This window comes from Rhyacophila brunnea, unplaced genomic scaffold, assembly GCF_057557595.1.
Source record: "Rhyacophila brunnea isolate RB1 unplaced genomic scaffold, BYU_Rbru_1.0 scaffold_5, whole genome shotgun sequence".
Taxonomy (NCBI): Eukaryota; Metazoa; Arthropoda; class Insecta; order Trichoptera; family Rhyacophilidae; genus Rhyacophila; species Rhyacophila brunnea.
The window spans coordinates 46,320,761-46,338,740 of NW_028233170.1; the positions used below are offsets into that span (position 1 = coordinate 46,320,761).

Sequence of the window (17,980 nt, forward strand, 5' to 3'; positions counted from 1 at the left end):
AATTTTGAATATCGTACTATAATTTAATATAAAAGTACTATAATTTCGCATTTGCCATTTCGCAATCGAGTGGTCTTCGAAAATTTGGAAATCTAATATTTTTCCTAAAAAAACGAGCCGACAATATTATAAATATTTTATCCCCAAATACTATAATTTTGGAGGCTCTGTACTATAATTCCACTTTCAAAATATGGCAACACTGAAAGATGGCAACACTGGATTTTATCTATGGTTATTATTAGTCTATCTTTGGTCGTTTGGCTTGCCGGCCGCCTGCCGCGTGTGACGATTTTGCGTACCTATTGGTTTGTTCCCATTGCTAAATTAGTACTTGCTTAGGTTATCTATGCGCAAGCTGTGACACTTTTGTCTCTTGTTTATTTGATTTTGTGAGTGAAATATAGTTTAATCACTGCTTTCCAAACTGACACGTAAACAAATCTTCATAAAACTGTGAGTCATACTAACATCCAACAATGTAATCAGTAGATTCATGGAGCTGGAATTGCAAAATACTTATGCTGTTTAATCCGAAATATTAATTGACTTTTAATATTTTCTACCATGCATTCAATTCTTCTTTTAATAGTATCTATTATTTTCGGTCAATATAAATATTTTAATAAAAAGTTTGCATTATATATTCTAAGTAGGTAGGTACTAGGTTTTGCATCCAGTTTCGGCCGGGTTTCCCCTCTGGTCTTTTGTATTTCTTACTCTATATTGCATAATGGTTGTCAATCGTCTCACCTCTAGCAACCAATAATTTATAACTTTATCAGCCGGTTTTTTCAACCTTATAATTTTAAATGAGTTCGCAACACCCTAAAAATAACCCTTGCATTTTTTTTATCTTCATTTATATTTATTTTATCATTTAGGATCTGTTTTTAACCACAGCACTTTTGAAAAACTGTAGCGAATCTAATTTCGGAAGTAAAATTTTTCATTAGTGTTATCAAATCTATAGGTATACGGACATACGGTACGGTCACATTCCTAATATTAGAAATGGCCGAGCGGCGAACGCGTCGGCTTATAATGTCGTGGGTTCCAGGTTTGAATCCCGAGTCTGGTGAATATACAATATTTTTTCAATGTACGTTTGGAGTCGGAGTATTGATAATAGGTTGAGCAAGTGGCTGACACCTATTTCTTGTAAAACAAAAATCTGTAACAATAATAATAATACAAACTTGCATTCTGAGGTCCATACGATCTTCTTAGGATCGGACATGTTATAACTGTGTCAAGCCATTACAATTACACCATCATTACAATATCATTTTTACTTCTGACGTGTGCTTACGCCGTAGGCCGCAGGCGACTATTTTTACTTACCCACCGTCCTATCTTTAGATATTTTGTGATAAACTTGATTATATACCTATTGTTGTTTCAAAACAAATAGGTATTGTATTATTGAATATTGATTAATCATAAATATTTGTTTGGTGATATACCTATTGAAATGTGTTTGGTATTGTTAGTGCTTATTGCTTCATATTTTGTTTTATGTTAATAATTTAGAGTATTTAAATGGTTGAAATATTAATATCAAATTTTATTAATTTAAATTGAATTGTTATTTACAAAGTAGATATTATTGGATGGATAATTCAATGTATTGTTAGATTATTTGTGTCACCTTTTGAATTTGTTTTGATAAATGCCTGTGAAATAAAGCGTGTCCGGGAACTTGTTCGTATGCAGTTGGCCGTATCACACTTCACCGTGAAATACTGTATCGGAAATATATTACCGTCCAACCTCTTTAGGTCGTATAGTACTTACATTAAACCATGTCTAAATAAAACGCGGTTCTTATCGGTTTTCACTTTGCATGAAGCCAGCAGCAAACAAATTTAGTTAGGTTAGATTTTCATTCTTGAATTCATGAATTTTTCCAAAATCAGCTATGAAATTTGAATTAATGTTCATATTGAATCTAATATAATTAGAGACCGTTTATTATATGGTCATCTCTTTCCGACAGCAAGCTCACGGCGAACTGTGCCACGGTGAAATGTTTTACGTACAATTTACATGTAACCGAATTATAGATTATACAGTTGAAAATGTCCCTCTGAGGCGGTCGAAAACGGTACAGATTTATTTATTAAAAGTGGAATATGTACTGAAATTTAGTCGGTACTTAAGGTGATACATCAGTGAAACGGCAAATAATTTTAAACTATAGGCGCGACGAAATTTTGGACTCGCTCGCATTCTGAGAGAGAACGTCGAGCTGGAAACACGTCACTTTGTTTCGTGATGGCGACGGGCGTATTAATTCTTAAATCGTGTAAAGATGACTAAAAACGTTACCCATTTACTTTAAAAAGAAAACATGTCAATGAATATATCATTATTGTTACTAATAGAACAAAAAACAGAACATAAAATGGACGTATGTTGGATTTATATGACAAATTATATTTCGTTTGGCATGCGTCATTTACACCCGCAATCCGCGCATCGCCTTACCACGATCTTTTTAGACCGTGCCTCAACTGAGGTACAACCTTAAGTTAATGTCCACGTGCACTGTTAGGTAACTAGCCTGAGGCATTTATATTACGACTCCGCTATTGTCACTTCCCTCGGTCCATCGCCAACTCTTGCGCCTCCCGCTATGTCAGACCTGCAGCACGTAGGTCGATTTTGTGGCATCGCTGCACGATAAGGGAGGGCCGGCCACGACGACGGAACCCTTGAGGCTGTGCCATAAGGGTACGAAGTGTCACACTCTTTGGCGGCTTCCGTCCCAGCCACGTAAAGCGTCTCTTCGTGATTACCTCAATCACCGAAGCTTTCACTCAAACTTTGTTAGACATACGGATTTGTCTTTATTGAACCAAGACTACAATTACAGATGGTAGGTATTAGTTAGTTTTTAAAAATCAATTAAACCCTGCCCAACCAAACCATAATAGTTTTTGTTCAACCAAAATATTCAAAGTTATGTATGATATAATTGCATAATTTTAGATATTTTACGAGTATTTTTTTTACTATTATCTATTATGGCTTGGTTTCGCAAGTTTTAATTGAATTTAAACAACTAACCAACACCAATTGTAAATTGTAGTCTTATTTCAATGGAAACAACTACCTACGTATGACTGACAAAGTTTAGTGTGCACCATTTATGGCGGATCTCAACAGCCTACCTCCACCCTTCGCCACATATATAATATATATTTGTGTTCTTGTTTATCGTGTCGTTCTCAGTGAATTCAATGAATATAACAATTCAACAGGATAATAGATGTTTTACCTCCATACTAGTAACAAGTAGGTACCAAGGTATTAGTCTTTTTTGGTGCCGTTCGCAATCTACTTGGATAGATATTATGCTGAATACAATAATTTATAATTACATATTACTAAATTTTTTGTTAAATTGAGAGTGGGCTGCCATTTTGGAATTTAGGGGATTACGAATAACTTTTAGAAAGTTCCTATTCATCGTGTCAAAGTACATGCTTTTATACAAAAGTGAATGCTAGATTTTCCAAGCTATGCCACTAAACTACTGAGGGCTCAGACACTCGGCACCAGCGTTGCACAATTTAGTGTTTTTTGATGCCTCCAACAGCTTTAAATGTGTTAAAAAAAACGCTAGATATTTAGTTTATTTATTTTCATGTGCATCAAATTTATGACTATCGGATACTTGATGCATATTTTAGTGAGAAATAAAACACGATGAAACAATGTCATGCACTAGGTCCCTATTTAATGTTTTTGTATATTATTATTTCGAATATCCGCGTAAGTAGGTATATAAAATAATAATTTAACAGTCATTATTCATCTAAAAGGTACCTATGTTCTTTTATCTATGTCCGTCCAACAAGAAAGAAGCTCTCGTCTTCAAACATGAAAACTTGAACGCCATTGACACAATATAGGTGTTTTTTTGTTGTCAATTTTGAAATATTATATTTCTATTAAAATATGTTGTTTTTACACGTATTGACATTTTTTCGGTTTTTGCCCTTTTTTCGATCCGCGAAAGCAAAGGTATTGACTTCGTTCTTGGTAGAATAAATAAATGTACTTGTAATTATCTTTCTCGGCACTACATCCCGGGGCGGGATTTGGCCTCCTCCACAATTGTCCTCCACACGCTCCTTTCCCTGGCTGCTCCTCTCACGTCTCCAGCCCTCCCCATCTTTCTCCAGTCCTCTTCGATACAGTCAGCCCACCTCTTCTTTGGTCTGCCCCTAGACCGTTTCCACTGTGGGATCCACTTGGTCATGATTTTTGGCGTCCTGTGCTCAGGCATTCTCTCAACGTGTCCAGCCCACCTTAGTTTTTGGGATCGACAGAATTTCACCACCGTTTCATGTTTTATTAACACTTCTAACTCATGGTTCATTTTTATCCTGTAACTTCCATTTTCCAATGTGGGCCCGAAAATTCTCCTGAGGATCTTTCTTTCGAATATGGCCAGTTTATGTTCTTCCCTTTGAATGAGGCACCATGTCTCACAGCCATAGGTAGCTACTGGTCGAATAACTGTTTTGTAGATAAGCAGTTAGCTATTCTTGCTTAGGATTTTCGAACTCAGTAGACCCTTACAGGCGTAGAAGCACTTATTAGCAGCTATGAGTCGTATGTTCACCTCTTCTGTTGTTTTATTGAGTGTGTTTAGGTTAGAGCCCAGGTACGTGAAGCTCTGAACCGCTTCCCATACCTGCTGCTCCACACAGATATTTCGAGGTGGACCCTGCTCTCGCGTGGATACCATGTATTTTGTTTTGCAGGCGTTTATTTCTAATCCAAGCTTTTCCGCTTCCTTTTTCAATGTTGTGGCATGGTCGATCAGTCTTTGTTTGGATCGGCTGGTTATGACTATGTCGTCAGCATAGGCGCACATCTGGGATGTGTTAGAGTTAACACAACCCCTTATGTCAACATTACGGGCTATGGCCTCGAGAACCAGGTTGAACATCATGGTGGAGAGTGCGTCACCCTGCCTTACACCAGACTTAATCACAATATGGTCCGTTAGCTCATTTTGTAAGTTTATGACGGCCTTTGACTCAGTTAGGGAGACATGTATCAGTCTTCCAAGCTTTGAGGGGATTCCTAGTAATTTTAGTGCATGCAACATTTTTTCTCTGTTGATACTGTCAAAAGCTTGTTTGAAGTCGATAGAGACATGATACAAAATCATATTATACTCATACGCCTTTTCCATAGTTTGCCGCATCAGGTGAATATGATCAATGGTGGATCGATTAGGGCGGAATCCGCACTGGTATTCTCCCAAGATACTCTCAGTATACCTTAGTAATCTTGCATATAGAATACTGGAAAAACTTTGTACGCTGTGTTAAGGAGAATGATACCTCTGTAGTTCTCACATTTAGTCTTATCCCCCTTTTTAAGTATAGGTACTATAATACCCAACTTCCATTCTTCGGGGAGTGTTTCCTTTTTCCATATATTGAGAATTAATTGGTACAGATGTTCTTCCAGCTTTGGTCCCCCCTTTTTGATTAATTCAGCAGCTATCATATCAACAAACACCAGGAGGTTTATTATTTTTTAACCCCCTTAGTGCCTGCTTTACTTCATTCAGCGTAGGTTCTTCAATGATTTCTTCCGCTGTATGATATACCATTTCATCGTCATGTTCTCCTTGTTCATTGCCAGCATGATTTAACAGTGAATAGAAATATTCTCTCCATCTTGCCATGATATCTTCTTTTTCAGTTAAAATTTTTCCATTTGAGTCTCGGCAAATGTTCATTCTGGGTTGGTATGATTTAGTTAGATCCCGGAAAGTTTTGTAGAATTTTCTAGTTTCATTGCACCTTCTCTGAGATTCCATACCCTCCACCATTTTCCTCAACATTTCGCGTTTTAGTTCACGGCAGAGTTTTGTTGCATATCCTCTTTTTTCTTTATAAATTTCCGCATTTTGGCGTGTTTCTCTTTGTAGGCATTTTTTTCTTGCATTATTTTTTTCTATAATTGCCTGTTTGCAAGCATCATCGAACCAGCCGTTATTTGCTTGTACTTTTCTTTCCCCTAGTACTTCAGTGGCACTCGCTATTATGCAGCTTTTAGTGTTTTCCCAATCATCATTTACGTCATCAGTAATTGGTGTCACTTGTAATTTGCTATCTAGCTAGCACTTGTTGGTATTTTTTCAGGGGGTCTGAATTCATAAGTTTTTCCAGATTCCATTTTATTCTTTTCTTTCCATCGCTTTTTTGAGCTCTTGATATTTTTTGCTTCAATTTCGCTTTCACAAGAAAATGATCCGAATCACAGTTGGCCCCCCTGCAAGAGCGTACATCTTCAACTGTTGTGGCTCTTCTTTTAGATATAAGTAAATGATCAATTTGGTTACACTCCGTGATTCCTGGGATTCTCCAAGTGCCTTTATGTATAATTTTATGTGGATAACAGGTGCTACTAATTACTAGATTGTTAGCCGCTGCAAAGCCGCACAAACGCTCTCCATTTTCGCTGGTTGTTTCATGCATGCTATGTTTTCCAGCAATTTCTGCGTATATTTGTTCTTTTCCAATTTTGGCATTGAAGTCTCCCATTACAATGAATGCATCATGCGCTGAGACAGCTTCACATGCACTTTGTATGTCGTCATAAAATTTATCTTTGATTTCTTCTGTTGCATCCTCGGTTGGAGCATAGGCGTTTATGAAAGTAATATTATAAAATATGCCTTTTATTCTGAGTTTACAAAGTCGCTCATTTATTGGCTCAAACCCCAGCACGGATTTCCGTATATTAGCATTGATAATAAATCCAGTTCCATTATGCCCTTGTGTATTCAGTGCTCCACTAAAGTACAGAGAATATTTCCTTTTATTAAGGCCTATGGGTTCATTCGTAAGAATCAAATTTGACGTAAGCGCCTCAACAATTAGCCATAAGCTTCAGCGCATATCAAAGTAAAAAAACAAAAATCGCTTCGCTCGGCGTCTCCGGGAGTAGATACGAAATCAGAGGTTTTAAAAGTGTTGAATTAATAATATTTTTTTTTCTAACATATTTTATAAACATTTTTGTGGTAGGTATAATAAATTATAATAATAAAAATAGTAGACCTCCAAATAAGAACCTCTTATTATTGATATGCTGAATTTGTGAAGTGACACCTTTTCTTGAACCTATCATATTGTAGGTTCAAATTCAGTCCAAATATTTTTCAAAAAAAAATCTAATACTTATGTATGTTTCTGAGGTGTTTCAAATTGGTATATTATTTATATATATCGGTGTGTATGAATACAAAAGTTATTTATTTTTTCATGAGCTAACATTACAAATTATAAGTTTAAAACATTCACAAGATGGCATAAAAGATGTCTGTTATTATTGCGTTTTATTGAATTATAAAAACATGACTCATAAAAGAAAGCAATTCAATGAATATTTGTCGAGGCACAATTTTTTTTAAATTTAGTACGCAACAATCAAGATTTAAGAAACCATTATTATAATAATGTGTATTTGACGGCAGTACGTTTTGGTCGCCGCGGAGGATTTCGGAACATTAGTGTATAGAAAATTAATAATTGGTTCTTTAATTAGTGTACAGGCTTAACGGTATGTAATGTATTAGAATAACTATTATAAATTATTATTTTTAAATTTTTTTTCTTCTCTATTGATAGCATCTAATATAATTATTATATTGAGGGTTTCTTATATCCATCAACCGTGTTAGTCTAGGATCAACGAGTTCAGGCAATATACAATTCATATAAATCTTGTCAGTTGTGATGTAAAGAGTAATATTGTTTTTATTATTCAATGAACTAGGTTCTTACCTCATTATATTTTTTACTTGTGTTAAATAATTATTAATAAATGCCTAAGGTGATTCCATTCAATTCAACTCGGCATTAAATATATTAAATTCTAATGGATTTAAGTTTTGTACTATTTCATTTGAGTCGTTTTATGCGATCCTGGTTTCGCCTTTCGACATCGTCAGGCACTATGCGCACTCATCAAATACACACTGACAACGAAAGCAGCTAATTCTCACTTAACAATAAATTAATACAATAAAGTAAGGTAAAAACTTTATCACCTACCTATTAAGTCAAAGATCACTATGAAAAATTTAACAAACAATTAATTATGAATAGTTGAATTGTGGCAGTATGAAAAAAAAAGATTTTACCACAAACCATCTGAAAATACATATATCATAAAACATATACGTGATTTTGTGCCCCAAAAGACTTTTTTTATTATTATTTTAACTATTAATAAAATTGTGACACATGTTTCAGTGGCCATTACGATGACAGCATTCGAAAACGTATTTTACTTTAAATTTTCGGTACTGTTCGGTTAAAGCGGATACAGCGGAAAACGCATTTTGATAATGCCAATAAACATACTCCTGGATACGTACGTCCCTTTGAAAATAACAAAACATGGCCACCCAGGTACATAAAAACTGTATTAAGTACATGCAAAGTTTTTCAAATCGCTTAAAGCCTAACCAAGTAGGTACATATTTATCAAAACAATTAAAGTCCACCTATATTTTATCTAAACTGCTCAAGACCAAAATATTTTTTTTTATAAATGGGTCACCGAACGAATACCTTCAGTACTTCCTTGTAGCCATCGTGGTTGTTAGATTCAATTATCTTACAATATCTCACATGCTGCAACCATTTCAATTACAAGATAATAAATAATATAATAAATATAATAAAACTACATTTTTTTCAGTTTGACATTCAGTGGTACTATATGATGTTTGATATTTTAGTCAACACAAATTATAGCACCTGGCATGCGTCCTGTGTTCGGAATATAACGATACAAATAATTGCGACTTGCCAATTTGATTGTTACTGCAAAGAGAGTAGAGGTCATTTTTCCATGAGTCAAATAATATTGTTTCGGACTAAATTTTGGGAAAAAAAAGACGTCCTTACCCGTTGAAATTCCAGATCGTACTAACCATGTACTAACGTTAGAAATAAGAAATTAGAAAAACTGTATGGATTAATCGATCAAATGGTCTCTTTTTGTTAATTTTGCAAAATAATTATATTTCTAAATTGTCTGAAAACAGGATAAATACATGAAAATGTACGACGTGTTTTGGTAATATAGCGTCACTAATTGTACCGAATTTATGGGGTTTTATTTATTTTTTTATTATAAATTATTATTTATAGTATTACGGAAATGTTATATTATAATAAAAAAATATTTTTATTGTGCAGTATATATTATTTTGTGAGAAAAAATCATTCAAAATTGGCTGATGTATACTCAAACTAAAATGGCTTTAAAATCTTTATTTTTCTGAAATTAAAAAAAGTACGTGGGTTAATCAATGAAATGTATTGTTTTACCCATTTCTCTCATACAATATATACCTGCAAAACTATTATTAAGTTCAACATTCATTGTGGCGTGACAGTCGTTTTGACCAATTTCGAAAACAGGACTTACTATTTGTCATTTATTTTAAAAAGTAAAGCGATTCGAAAAATTTTAATGACACAGAACGTTTTAGTTGAATACTATTTATTAGATTTTAAATAAATAAAGAGTTTATTGTGTATCAATTCGTTTTAAACATGCTTATCATTTCCGCGATTCCGAGAAGACAGGAAAAAACGGGTCCAATGGCCTTAATGCAGCCACTGTCCTTCCACCTTATCTCCTGCAGAGCTGTTACGTCCATCTTATATTTATAAAGTTCGTTTGCAACTTCTTCCATCTTGTCTGCTTGCAACATTGTTCTTATGTTCCAAGTTCCGCAGTGTAAATAAAATCGTTTGTCCTTAATTTGTAGCCGAGGTCTTTTATTGATAGGGGTCCTGTGTTCCGAGGCGCTTGTGTTGGTGTTCGTAATCGGGTGTTTTTACCATGTAGGGTGATTAGCCCTACGATGAACCCTCCTCCTTCATCCGGGCTTGGAACCGGCAGCAACCTAGGTGAATCCTATGGCTACAGGCGGAGTTTACTATTATATTTATTGACTTCGTTCTTGGTAGAATAAATAAATTTACTTGTAATTATATTTTCACAAAATCTAGCGTTTTTTTCCTGCTATACCTATAGCTTGTTTTCGTACCCCGTCTGACATATTTTTGTCAACGACAGTTAAGTTGGTAACACTGCTCGATACTGCTTTTTGCGCGCGTTGACGCAGGTTTTACTTGATTCCAAATGCCCTAATATGGGTGATGGATGTAAACTGGTTGATTTTTACCTGTTCTAATGATGTCATACGTTTTTTTTTAACTACTATAACTGTACGAAATCCCGAAGGCCGAAATCCTTAATGTCGAAATACCGAATGCTGAAATCCCGAAAAATAAAAACAGCAACAATTGCGCAATCGCAACACTTTTTTACAACACAACACGCAAATTTTACAAGATAGACAAAAACCATTTTTGTAGAACAAGTGGGGTTTTGTCTATCCGAAAAAAAAATTGCGCAATTTTTACAAGAGAGACAAAACCCCATTTGTTCTACAAAAATGGTTTTTGTCTCTTGTAAAAATTGCGCAATTCAAGATAAGTGCCAAGATTGCGCAATTATTAATGATTGTATTTTTTTATTTTTCGGTATTTCGGCCATTCGGGGTTTCAGCCGGCACCCGGACTCTAGGTACCTAGGTATACATATATTGATTATTTATATTTGATCATGCATAGCTTCGGCCAAGAAAAATGTCATAACAATCAGTTCTAAAAGTAAAAGTAATAGTAAAAAATACTTGTATACAGTTATTATAACTATAATAGTAGTTAAAAAAAGGTATGACACCGTTAGAACAGTATAAAACAAATAAACAACTAAAGTTGTAAAAACATCATATATTTGAATGAATAAAAGTATATAGTTATTTCCATGGACCCCACATCCTGAAACGGTCCCCCAGTCCAGGATCTTTGGCGGGACCCCTACCAATCACTAAGGTTAAAGGCAGTGTGACGCTATATAGTAGCGTTTTTTAAATGATGTTTGAGGTAAAATTAAGGGTATTCAGTCTATTAACAATCATTAACCAAAAAATGCATTTACACAACCACATATTTTAAAATGTTAATACGCCTGAAGGAAATTAGCGCGATTTTTTTACTATTGAGAAAATTTGTGATGTGCGTTTACCTCTCTTATCTAGTCGATCCCCCAGGCTAGAGCCCTGTCAGCCCCTTTGTGGTGGCAATGGTGATTTCCAAAGTTCAGTCCAATTCTCGTCTGGCAAATTGTCCCGATTCCTTTTGTTAAGGCTCAAATAGACTATATGACGATCGGGCACATATATGCTAAGAGTGTTTTAGTGTCTATGATCAAATCTATGCCATTCCGACATTTATACATACATATTATATGACAGCTATGACAACGTATTTACACTCTGCGACACCCTGTGACACAGGACGCCAACATAAGAAACGGGTTTTTCGACATATATATGACCGATCGTCATAGAGTCTATTTGAAGCATTAGTGTTGGAGTCTATGGCCGAATGTCTTCTACTGAGTAGCCACCGATCAACGTATTTTGATAGGATCGAAAAGTGTTAGAGGTGGTCCGTCGAGTTTGATGAACAAAAATACCGAAACTGTTTTGGTCTTCAACGAAGCTCTTAATGGGGTAATAATTAGATTCATTTGCGAAATTTCGCATTCACATTCCCTTGAAGAAATGGTAATAGAATTCAATGCATATGTCAAACGAGATAGTTTTTCAGGATAGCGAACATTGTTTCGTCTAATTGCTTTTGAAACATTAAAAATACCGTGAAAAAAGATGCCGGAACGCCGTTCCACTGCGTTACATTACAAAAAAAGCCCTGGTTAAAGGTATAAATTTCATACCTACCTGCTTATTTTTTATTATTTCCCAATTAATTGATACAATAATATTTACTGTAATATTGTGTTATTACAGTCTGCATTGACGGTTTTTCCTGTGGTGTTAAACTAATGTTTTTTTTTAATTACAGATCCTTAGTATGGCGGAACAAAATCCTTTCAGACCGCGGCATTTACCAGGTACGATTTTTTTTATATTACTTCGAATGTATCAATAACATAATTGTGATAAAAATATTTGTTTACCATTATTGAGATCTGTCAACATCATATTTACCCAACGATAGCACCCAATAAATCACAAACACATTTACAGCTTAAGTGTGTCATATTTTTCATGTTTAAATGTGCTAAATGAAATATTAAGGTCCTTTTAGATGTCAGTCCTGTTGTCCGTTTAGTCGAGGTTTCCGTTTTCGTCTCCTCAGTTTTGAAACGACGGTGTATTTAGACCAGGGGTTCACAAACTTTTTCGTCAAAGGGACAATTATGAAATCAAAAATTTATGAAGGGCCGCCGTTTCTTTTGTAAATATTTTCTGTTTTTATTAAAAAAAGCAAGGCAAAAAAATAAAAAAATATTTCATTGTGTAAACATATATTTTTGACTAAATATACATTATTATTATTAATATGCTAAAAAATAATATTTAAATTTTTTCATTATGATTTATGCAATTGTTTGTTTGAAATTAAATCCTGCAATATAGGCTCATAATTTATGGTGTGAATACGCAAAACAGATGCGATTTGGTTGTCTGTTTTTTCTTCTTTTTTTTTCGTTTTTTAATTTTGTTCTTAAGTTTGATTTATTGTAGAAAATGTATTTTCACAAATATAGGTACTTCCAAATAAAGAAGCCATTTGATGAGCATGTTTGACTATATTTGGAGAAAAACCAAGTGAAAGTCCTCATTCTTGCCAAAGGATATTTAATTTTAAACGTAATTTTTAATATTCTATATGAAGAAGAAAAATAATACAGATTTAACATAAATCTCGCGGGACACACTTTATGAACTCCTGATTTAGACAATTAGTTCAAGTTGTTCTTTCAGTTTTTTAATTGCGCGATCAATAAATTCATTTTGTTCGTCCTTGATTTGCTCAAGGAGTGTTTGTTTCATAATACCATTTTACTGTCTGAGAATACAAAATAATATATACCTACTGCTTTATTGCCTTCGTTAATCATGCCATAATCCTCAGTCCACCAACTTTGCAATTCTTTGCTGCTTGGTTCCAATATTTTTTGTTTTTTCCACTAGCCATGTCTAATAGGATTTATTAAATTTTAAAAAATGCATGCACCTGTCTTCACTGACACATACATAATAAAATTATTGTAACCAATAACAAACATAACCCTCCAATGATAACATAATGTGTTGGGTACATTGTCATTACAAAAAAAAAAAAATTTTTTTTTAATAAGTGCATATTTTAAATTTATTTTCTCCCTGTGCATTTTCTCTCCCTGGCACTTTCCATTAGAGTAAAATCAGTAAACGCAATCAGAGCTCACTAAGAGCGTGGCAACCTCACTCTTGGGTATCTGCTCCTGAGACATTACTAGGTGTAAACAACTGAGCGGATGCTTCACATCAAAACGTAGTGTCTCGTTATACGTTCGATCAAGACTGAGTGGTGCGGGGCGGGTTTGGTTTGGAGGGCGTGTTTGTGTTGTCATTGTTAATTAATTAAAGCCCAATGAATATAAATAAATTAAGAGTACGGAAATACTATGCATAAAAAATTGAGTTCGTAAATCATTTACGTGCCACCCCTGGCACGTGCGTCATATGTTCGCCAACCCTGTCCTGGACCTTAATGTGTGTGTGTGACCTTAATGTATTGGCGAAATATTTTAAGATTTAAAAAAATGTCTAACCAAAAACCAAAAAGGTTGAGAATCACAAAATAGTAGGTAGTAAAATAATTTCAATCAAATTAGTACGTAAATCCTACATATACCTACATTAGTGCAAATGTTTTATTATGAAAATATTATAATACCTAATGTTAATATTTGAAAACTACTACAATAGTATTTTTCGTTTTTTTTAGGGAATACCAAACAGCCAAGGACTGCGAGTTCCACTAATCCACCAGGAAACCAGGGCCGTGGAGGTTGGCATGGTTTACAATCTTCCAGACCAAGCCGGGGGCGAGGCTATGGCTCCCACAATAGCAATTCCATCACTCGTCACACAAATAAAAGTAATCCGGGTCACGGTTCAGCCCAACCACCTAGAACACATCACGCAAGAAGCGCCACCGTGACGTCATCTCCCCGGAATCCTGTTAATCAGGAACGCATAAACCGTGGAATTCATTTTAAGCATCTTCTGGAAATATCCAATATGGAGCCCAACGATATTCTGCTAAAGCTGTCGGAATACTCAAGAAATTTTCAAACTCTTCTCATCGGAAACACACATCCAAACTGTATAATTCTAATTGTAAAGTGTTTAACGAAAGTATGTCAAATAACTTTCGATGTGAGTAAAAATTCAATCTTAAAGAATGCATTCAATTCGATTTTTTCGAAGACGTTATTACAATACATCTTAAGTCTGCCGTATGCCACTAAAGAATCGAAAGTTGATAATAATCTTTTCTGGGATGATAGACAAGGATTTCTCTCCAATTTGCTGGACATAAGTGAAAATCTTTTCGATGTAACATGCCTGACGGTGGACCCCAGAGTGTTTATGGATGCGGTCAGTTTGTGTATCACCGGCTTACGGAAATACCATTCTGAATCTAAGGACGATGATTCGGAGGTTTATGACAAATTTAACAGTTCTCTTTCCACCATGAAACAAACTTATGAGGTGAGATCTCTTTCAGTTCTTAATGTATTATTTAAGCGTACATATGCAGGGCTGCACCAAGGTTGTTTGACGCGCGGGTGCCAATCCAAAACCCATGAAGTAAATTGCCCTTTCACGACCTTTTGTAGGTTTATGTCTCAGGTCATTTTGAAGGGTACCTACTTCATATATTTCGACACGAGGGTCATTTTATCGTATTGAATAATATAATATACAAAGGCTGATCCAATCTATCTTGTGGGAAAAGTCCCCATGACCACCGCCTTACACTAATTTAATTCTCAATACATATGCCAAACTGTTCATGTTGATATCACAGGAAAATTTTATTTTACTTAGTCCCTAAAAGTTATTGCCATAGGTAAATCATTCTATGGTGGCACCGTAAGCGATTCGCGGGTGTATTGGAATTGTTCGCTGCAAAGTCGGTTTTAATGCTAATAAACAATATGTACCGTTACAACTGCAAGCTCCTTTTACCATGCCCATGGTGCCACTATAAAGTGATTTACCTATGTCTGCGTAGGTACTATCAGGGATGCTCCAAGCGAGGCTGCAAAGGGTGCGCAGTACCCACTCGGCTAGATCCAGGGGGTGACATAATATTATCCGATTAAACATTTTTATTATAATTTTGGTAAAACATATTATGTAAAATAAATTATTTACATAAATTTGATATTATATTGTAATACAAGATGTTGGGCTTCTTCATGCATACTTCCCGGGTCTTTTCGGATGTCACGGTATTAAAACTTTTGTTTAAATCTTTAGTTCGAAGCAGGCTTGAGAGTCGGTCTATTGTTTGGGTACCGCATCAGTTGAAGTATGCCTTATGGTCGAGAGGGTTCAGAAGAAATTCTTGAGACTCCTTTACTTGAGGTTGTATGGATACTATCCATGGCTTTATCCAACTAACTTTCTCTTAGGTATGCTTACATACTGCAGTCTGCAATTTAGAAGAGATTTTTATTTAGCTACGTATTTTTTTCGACTTATACGAGGTATAAGTAAGAACTCTGCCATTCTGGGCAGTGTTGACCTGTGTGTCCCTGATAACTATCTTAGAAATAGGGAGCGTCAGTTATTTACTTTCCCAAGGTGCAGAACCAACCTGCCACTGGTAATGCCAATTGGGAGGGCGATAACTATGTTCAACCAAATTGTATAAGCTTGAAAGTACTTAACTTCTAGGTGCGTTAAAATATTACAGCTTGTCAAAACAATGGTTGATTCGAATTAAACACTTTTCTACACTTTTTAAACAATAATTCATTAAGTGTAATAACAATAATGAAGCCTTCTGACCTTCTTAAGATTTCATCCGGTTTCCTGATAAAAAGCCATATTTTCTTACATTTTTTCTATAAAATTGTTTCACGATATAGGAACTAATTGCAATGTAATGAATATTCATTTCATTCACAATCAGTGCAGTAATTGTGCATATTATGTCAATAAACAGCTGACCGCAAGTTATTAGATAAACATCCTTCCGCCGCACCTCGGACTACTAACATCGCTTTTGCGTTATTTAATCTTATACTACTGTTTTGTATACTGTCTAAACCTCTAAACAGCAGTAAATTCCCAGATCTCAATTCACTTGAACAGTCAACAAAAGTGTATTTATTCAATTACCACGCCTATCACGTCAAACCAGGGACTATCCTGCCCACCAGCATACACCTTTCATACCCCAAAGATAATGGTGCATTTTTATTTTTGGCAGACGGTATGCCACATGTAACGTACTTCGTGTATTTCAACGTACATAATTTGATTTTGATATATTTTTTTTTACCATGTCCAATCCTCAAGATCCTCAATCCGCAAGAAGATCATATGGGTCTACACAGGGTGGAGGTTATATTAACAATTTTTTTTTACAAGGGTCCTCTGGTCCGACTGGGTCCAAACACACATTGAAAAACAACATGTGATTTTTTTGCCAGACTCGGGATTCGAACCTGGGACCCACGACATTATAGGGTGATATTTTACCTGCTTTACCATCGTGGGCATTCATAACACTCAAGCATTATTATAGTCATTTTTCGGATAATTCACCGTCCCCTGAATCTTGCCGACCGAATGCTACGCACTCCCAATGCCTCCGCATGACACGCCCCTGTCTAGGTAAGTCGGTACACTGGATAGCCGTGTCTAGTTTAATTTCAAGATTTGACAAACTACGGTGAGCAACATGCTCACCCGTCCCCTTGACTGGTATTTTTAGTGTGCACAGAAAAAAGTTGTGGTACAGTGGTACACTAAGGGGGCACCGTGAAAGGATAAATTTTGAAAGCCCCTACGCTAGTGAACACATCACATGATATCACAATGCAACATAAAACTTGAATACTTATTAAAATCTCACTCCTGGGGCCTTATGTTATAACTTGCGAGTTGTAGTCGCCCGGTCGACATGACGTCATATGACATCATTGTGACGTACTACCGGAGTGATAATAGCATTCGAGAAATTAACGCTAGTCAAACACTGGCATTATTCATTGTCCCCATACACAAATAGGTGTTTCAGCATAATAATATCTATGGTGAGCAGTGTGTGTTGGGCGGCTTGCCTCACGTCACAATTACGTCATGTCGTCGGGTGACACACGAGTCGATAGTTAGGAAATCGCAGACCTGTAGCAGTTATCAGGTTGCTTATTATGCCTTATGTTTATGCAGTGGTTATCAAATATCATAAAAATATTACATTTATGTTTGAAAACAATGAGTCATATAAACATTCATGACTCGTGAGCATTGAACTGGAGACTATCTATAATTACATCATCGATGACAAACATCTACTCCCTGTACTGCAAGATGGTCTTCCAAGGCAACCATGCTATGGCCTAGCAGGGAGAGTTGTATAGAAATTCTGAAACTCCTTGTAGTCATATGGTTTTATCACTGTCTTCAAAAGTTTTAAATAAATAATTTGTAATTTCCTGATACCTACATATTTAAATTATAACCAACGTTATCTGAATCAATTATAACCACAACAGATTAAACTACAAAACCAATTATTAAACCACAAAAAAGAATAATTTACAACAAGTTACAGAACGGGGATTTCATGCAGGGGTGTCGCTTGTGCATCTTATCTAGAGCTGTCGTAAAAGTGTAAACTTTTCTGTCACTGTCAAATCATTCGATACTTTTCCCTAGTTCGACTATTTAAATGCTTATTGACAATAATTACAATGCATTAGAATGTGTATTATTTTAGCCATTATTTCCCCACAAAATCTGCATTTCAGG

General features: G+C 35.3%; 2 protein-coding genes across 3 annotated transcripts in view; one reads left to right on the forward strand and one right to left on the reverse strand.

Annotated features, from left to right (window-relative positions):
* The first annotated feature begins 240 nt into the window (after positions 1–240).
* Positions 241–17,980, forward strand: part of LOC147066489 (NFX1-type zinc finger-containing protein 1-like) — a 64,333-nt gene continuing 46,593 nt past the window's right edge. Inside the window, exons 1-3 of one of the 2 annotated variants that reach the window (XM_085955490.1) lie at positions 241–456; positions 11,997–12,045; positions 13,932–14,701. In XM_085955490.1, the coding sequence (XP_085811616.1) occupies positions 12,006–12,045; positions 13,932–14,701 (810 nt within the window). In that variant the 5' untranslated portion in view covers positions 241–456; positions 11,997–12,005. Of the gene's footprint in view, positions 457–10,857; positions 11,270–11,491; positions 12,046–13,931; positions 14,702–17,980 lie in introns of those variants that run through there. The other variant, XM_085955491.1, reaches the window with a different exon arrangement.
* On the reverse strand, positions 4,550–4,969 carry LOC147066490 (uncharacterized). The gene has a single exon (XM_085956207.1). The coding sequence runs from the start codon at positions 4,967–4,969 to the stop codon at positions 4,550–4,552; it is 420 nt and encodes a 139-aa protein (XP_085812333.1).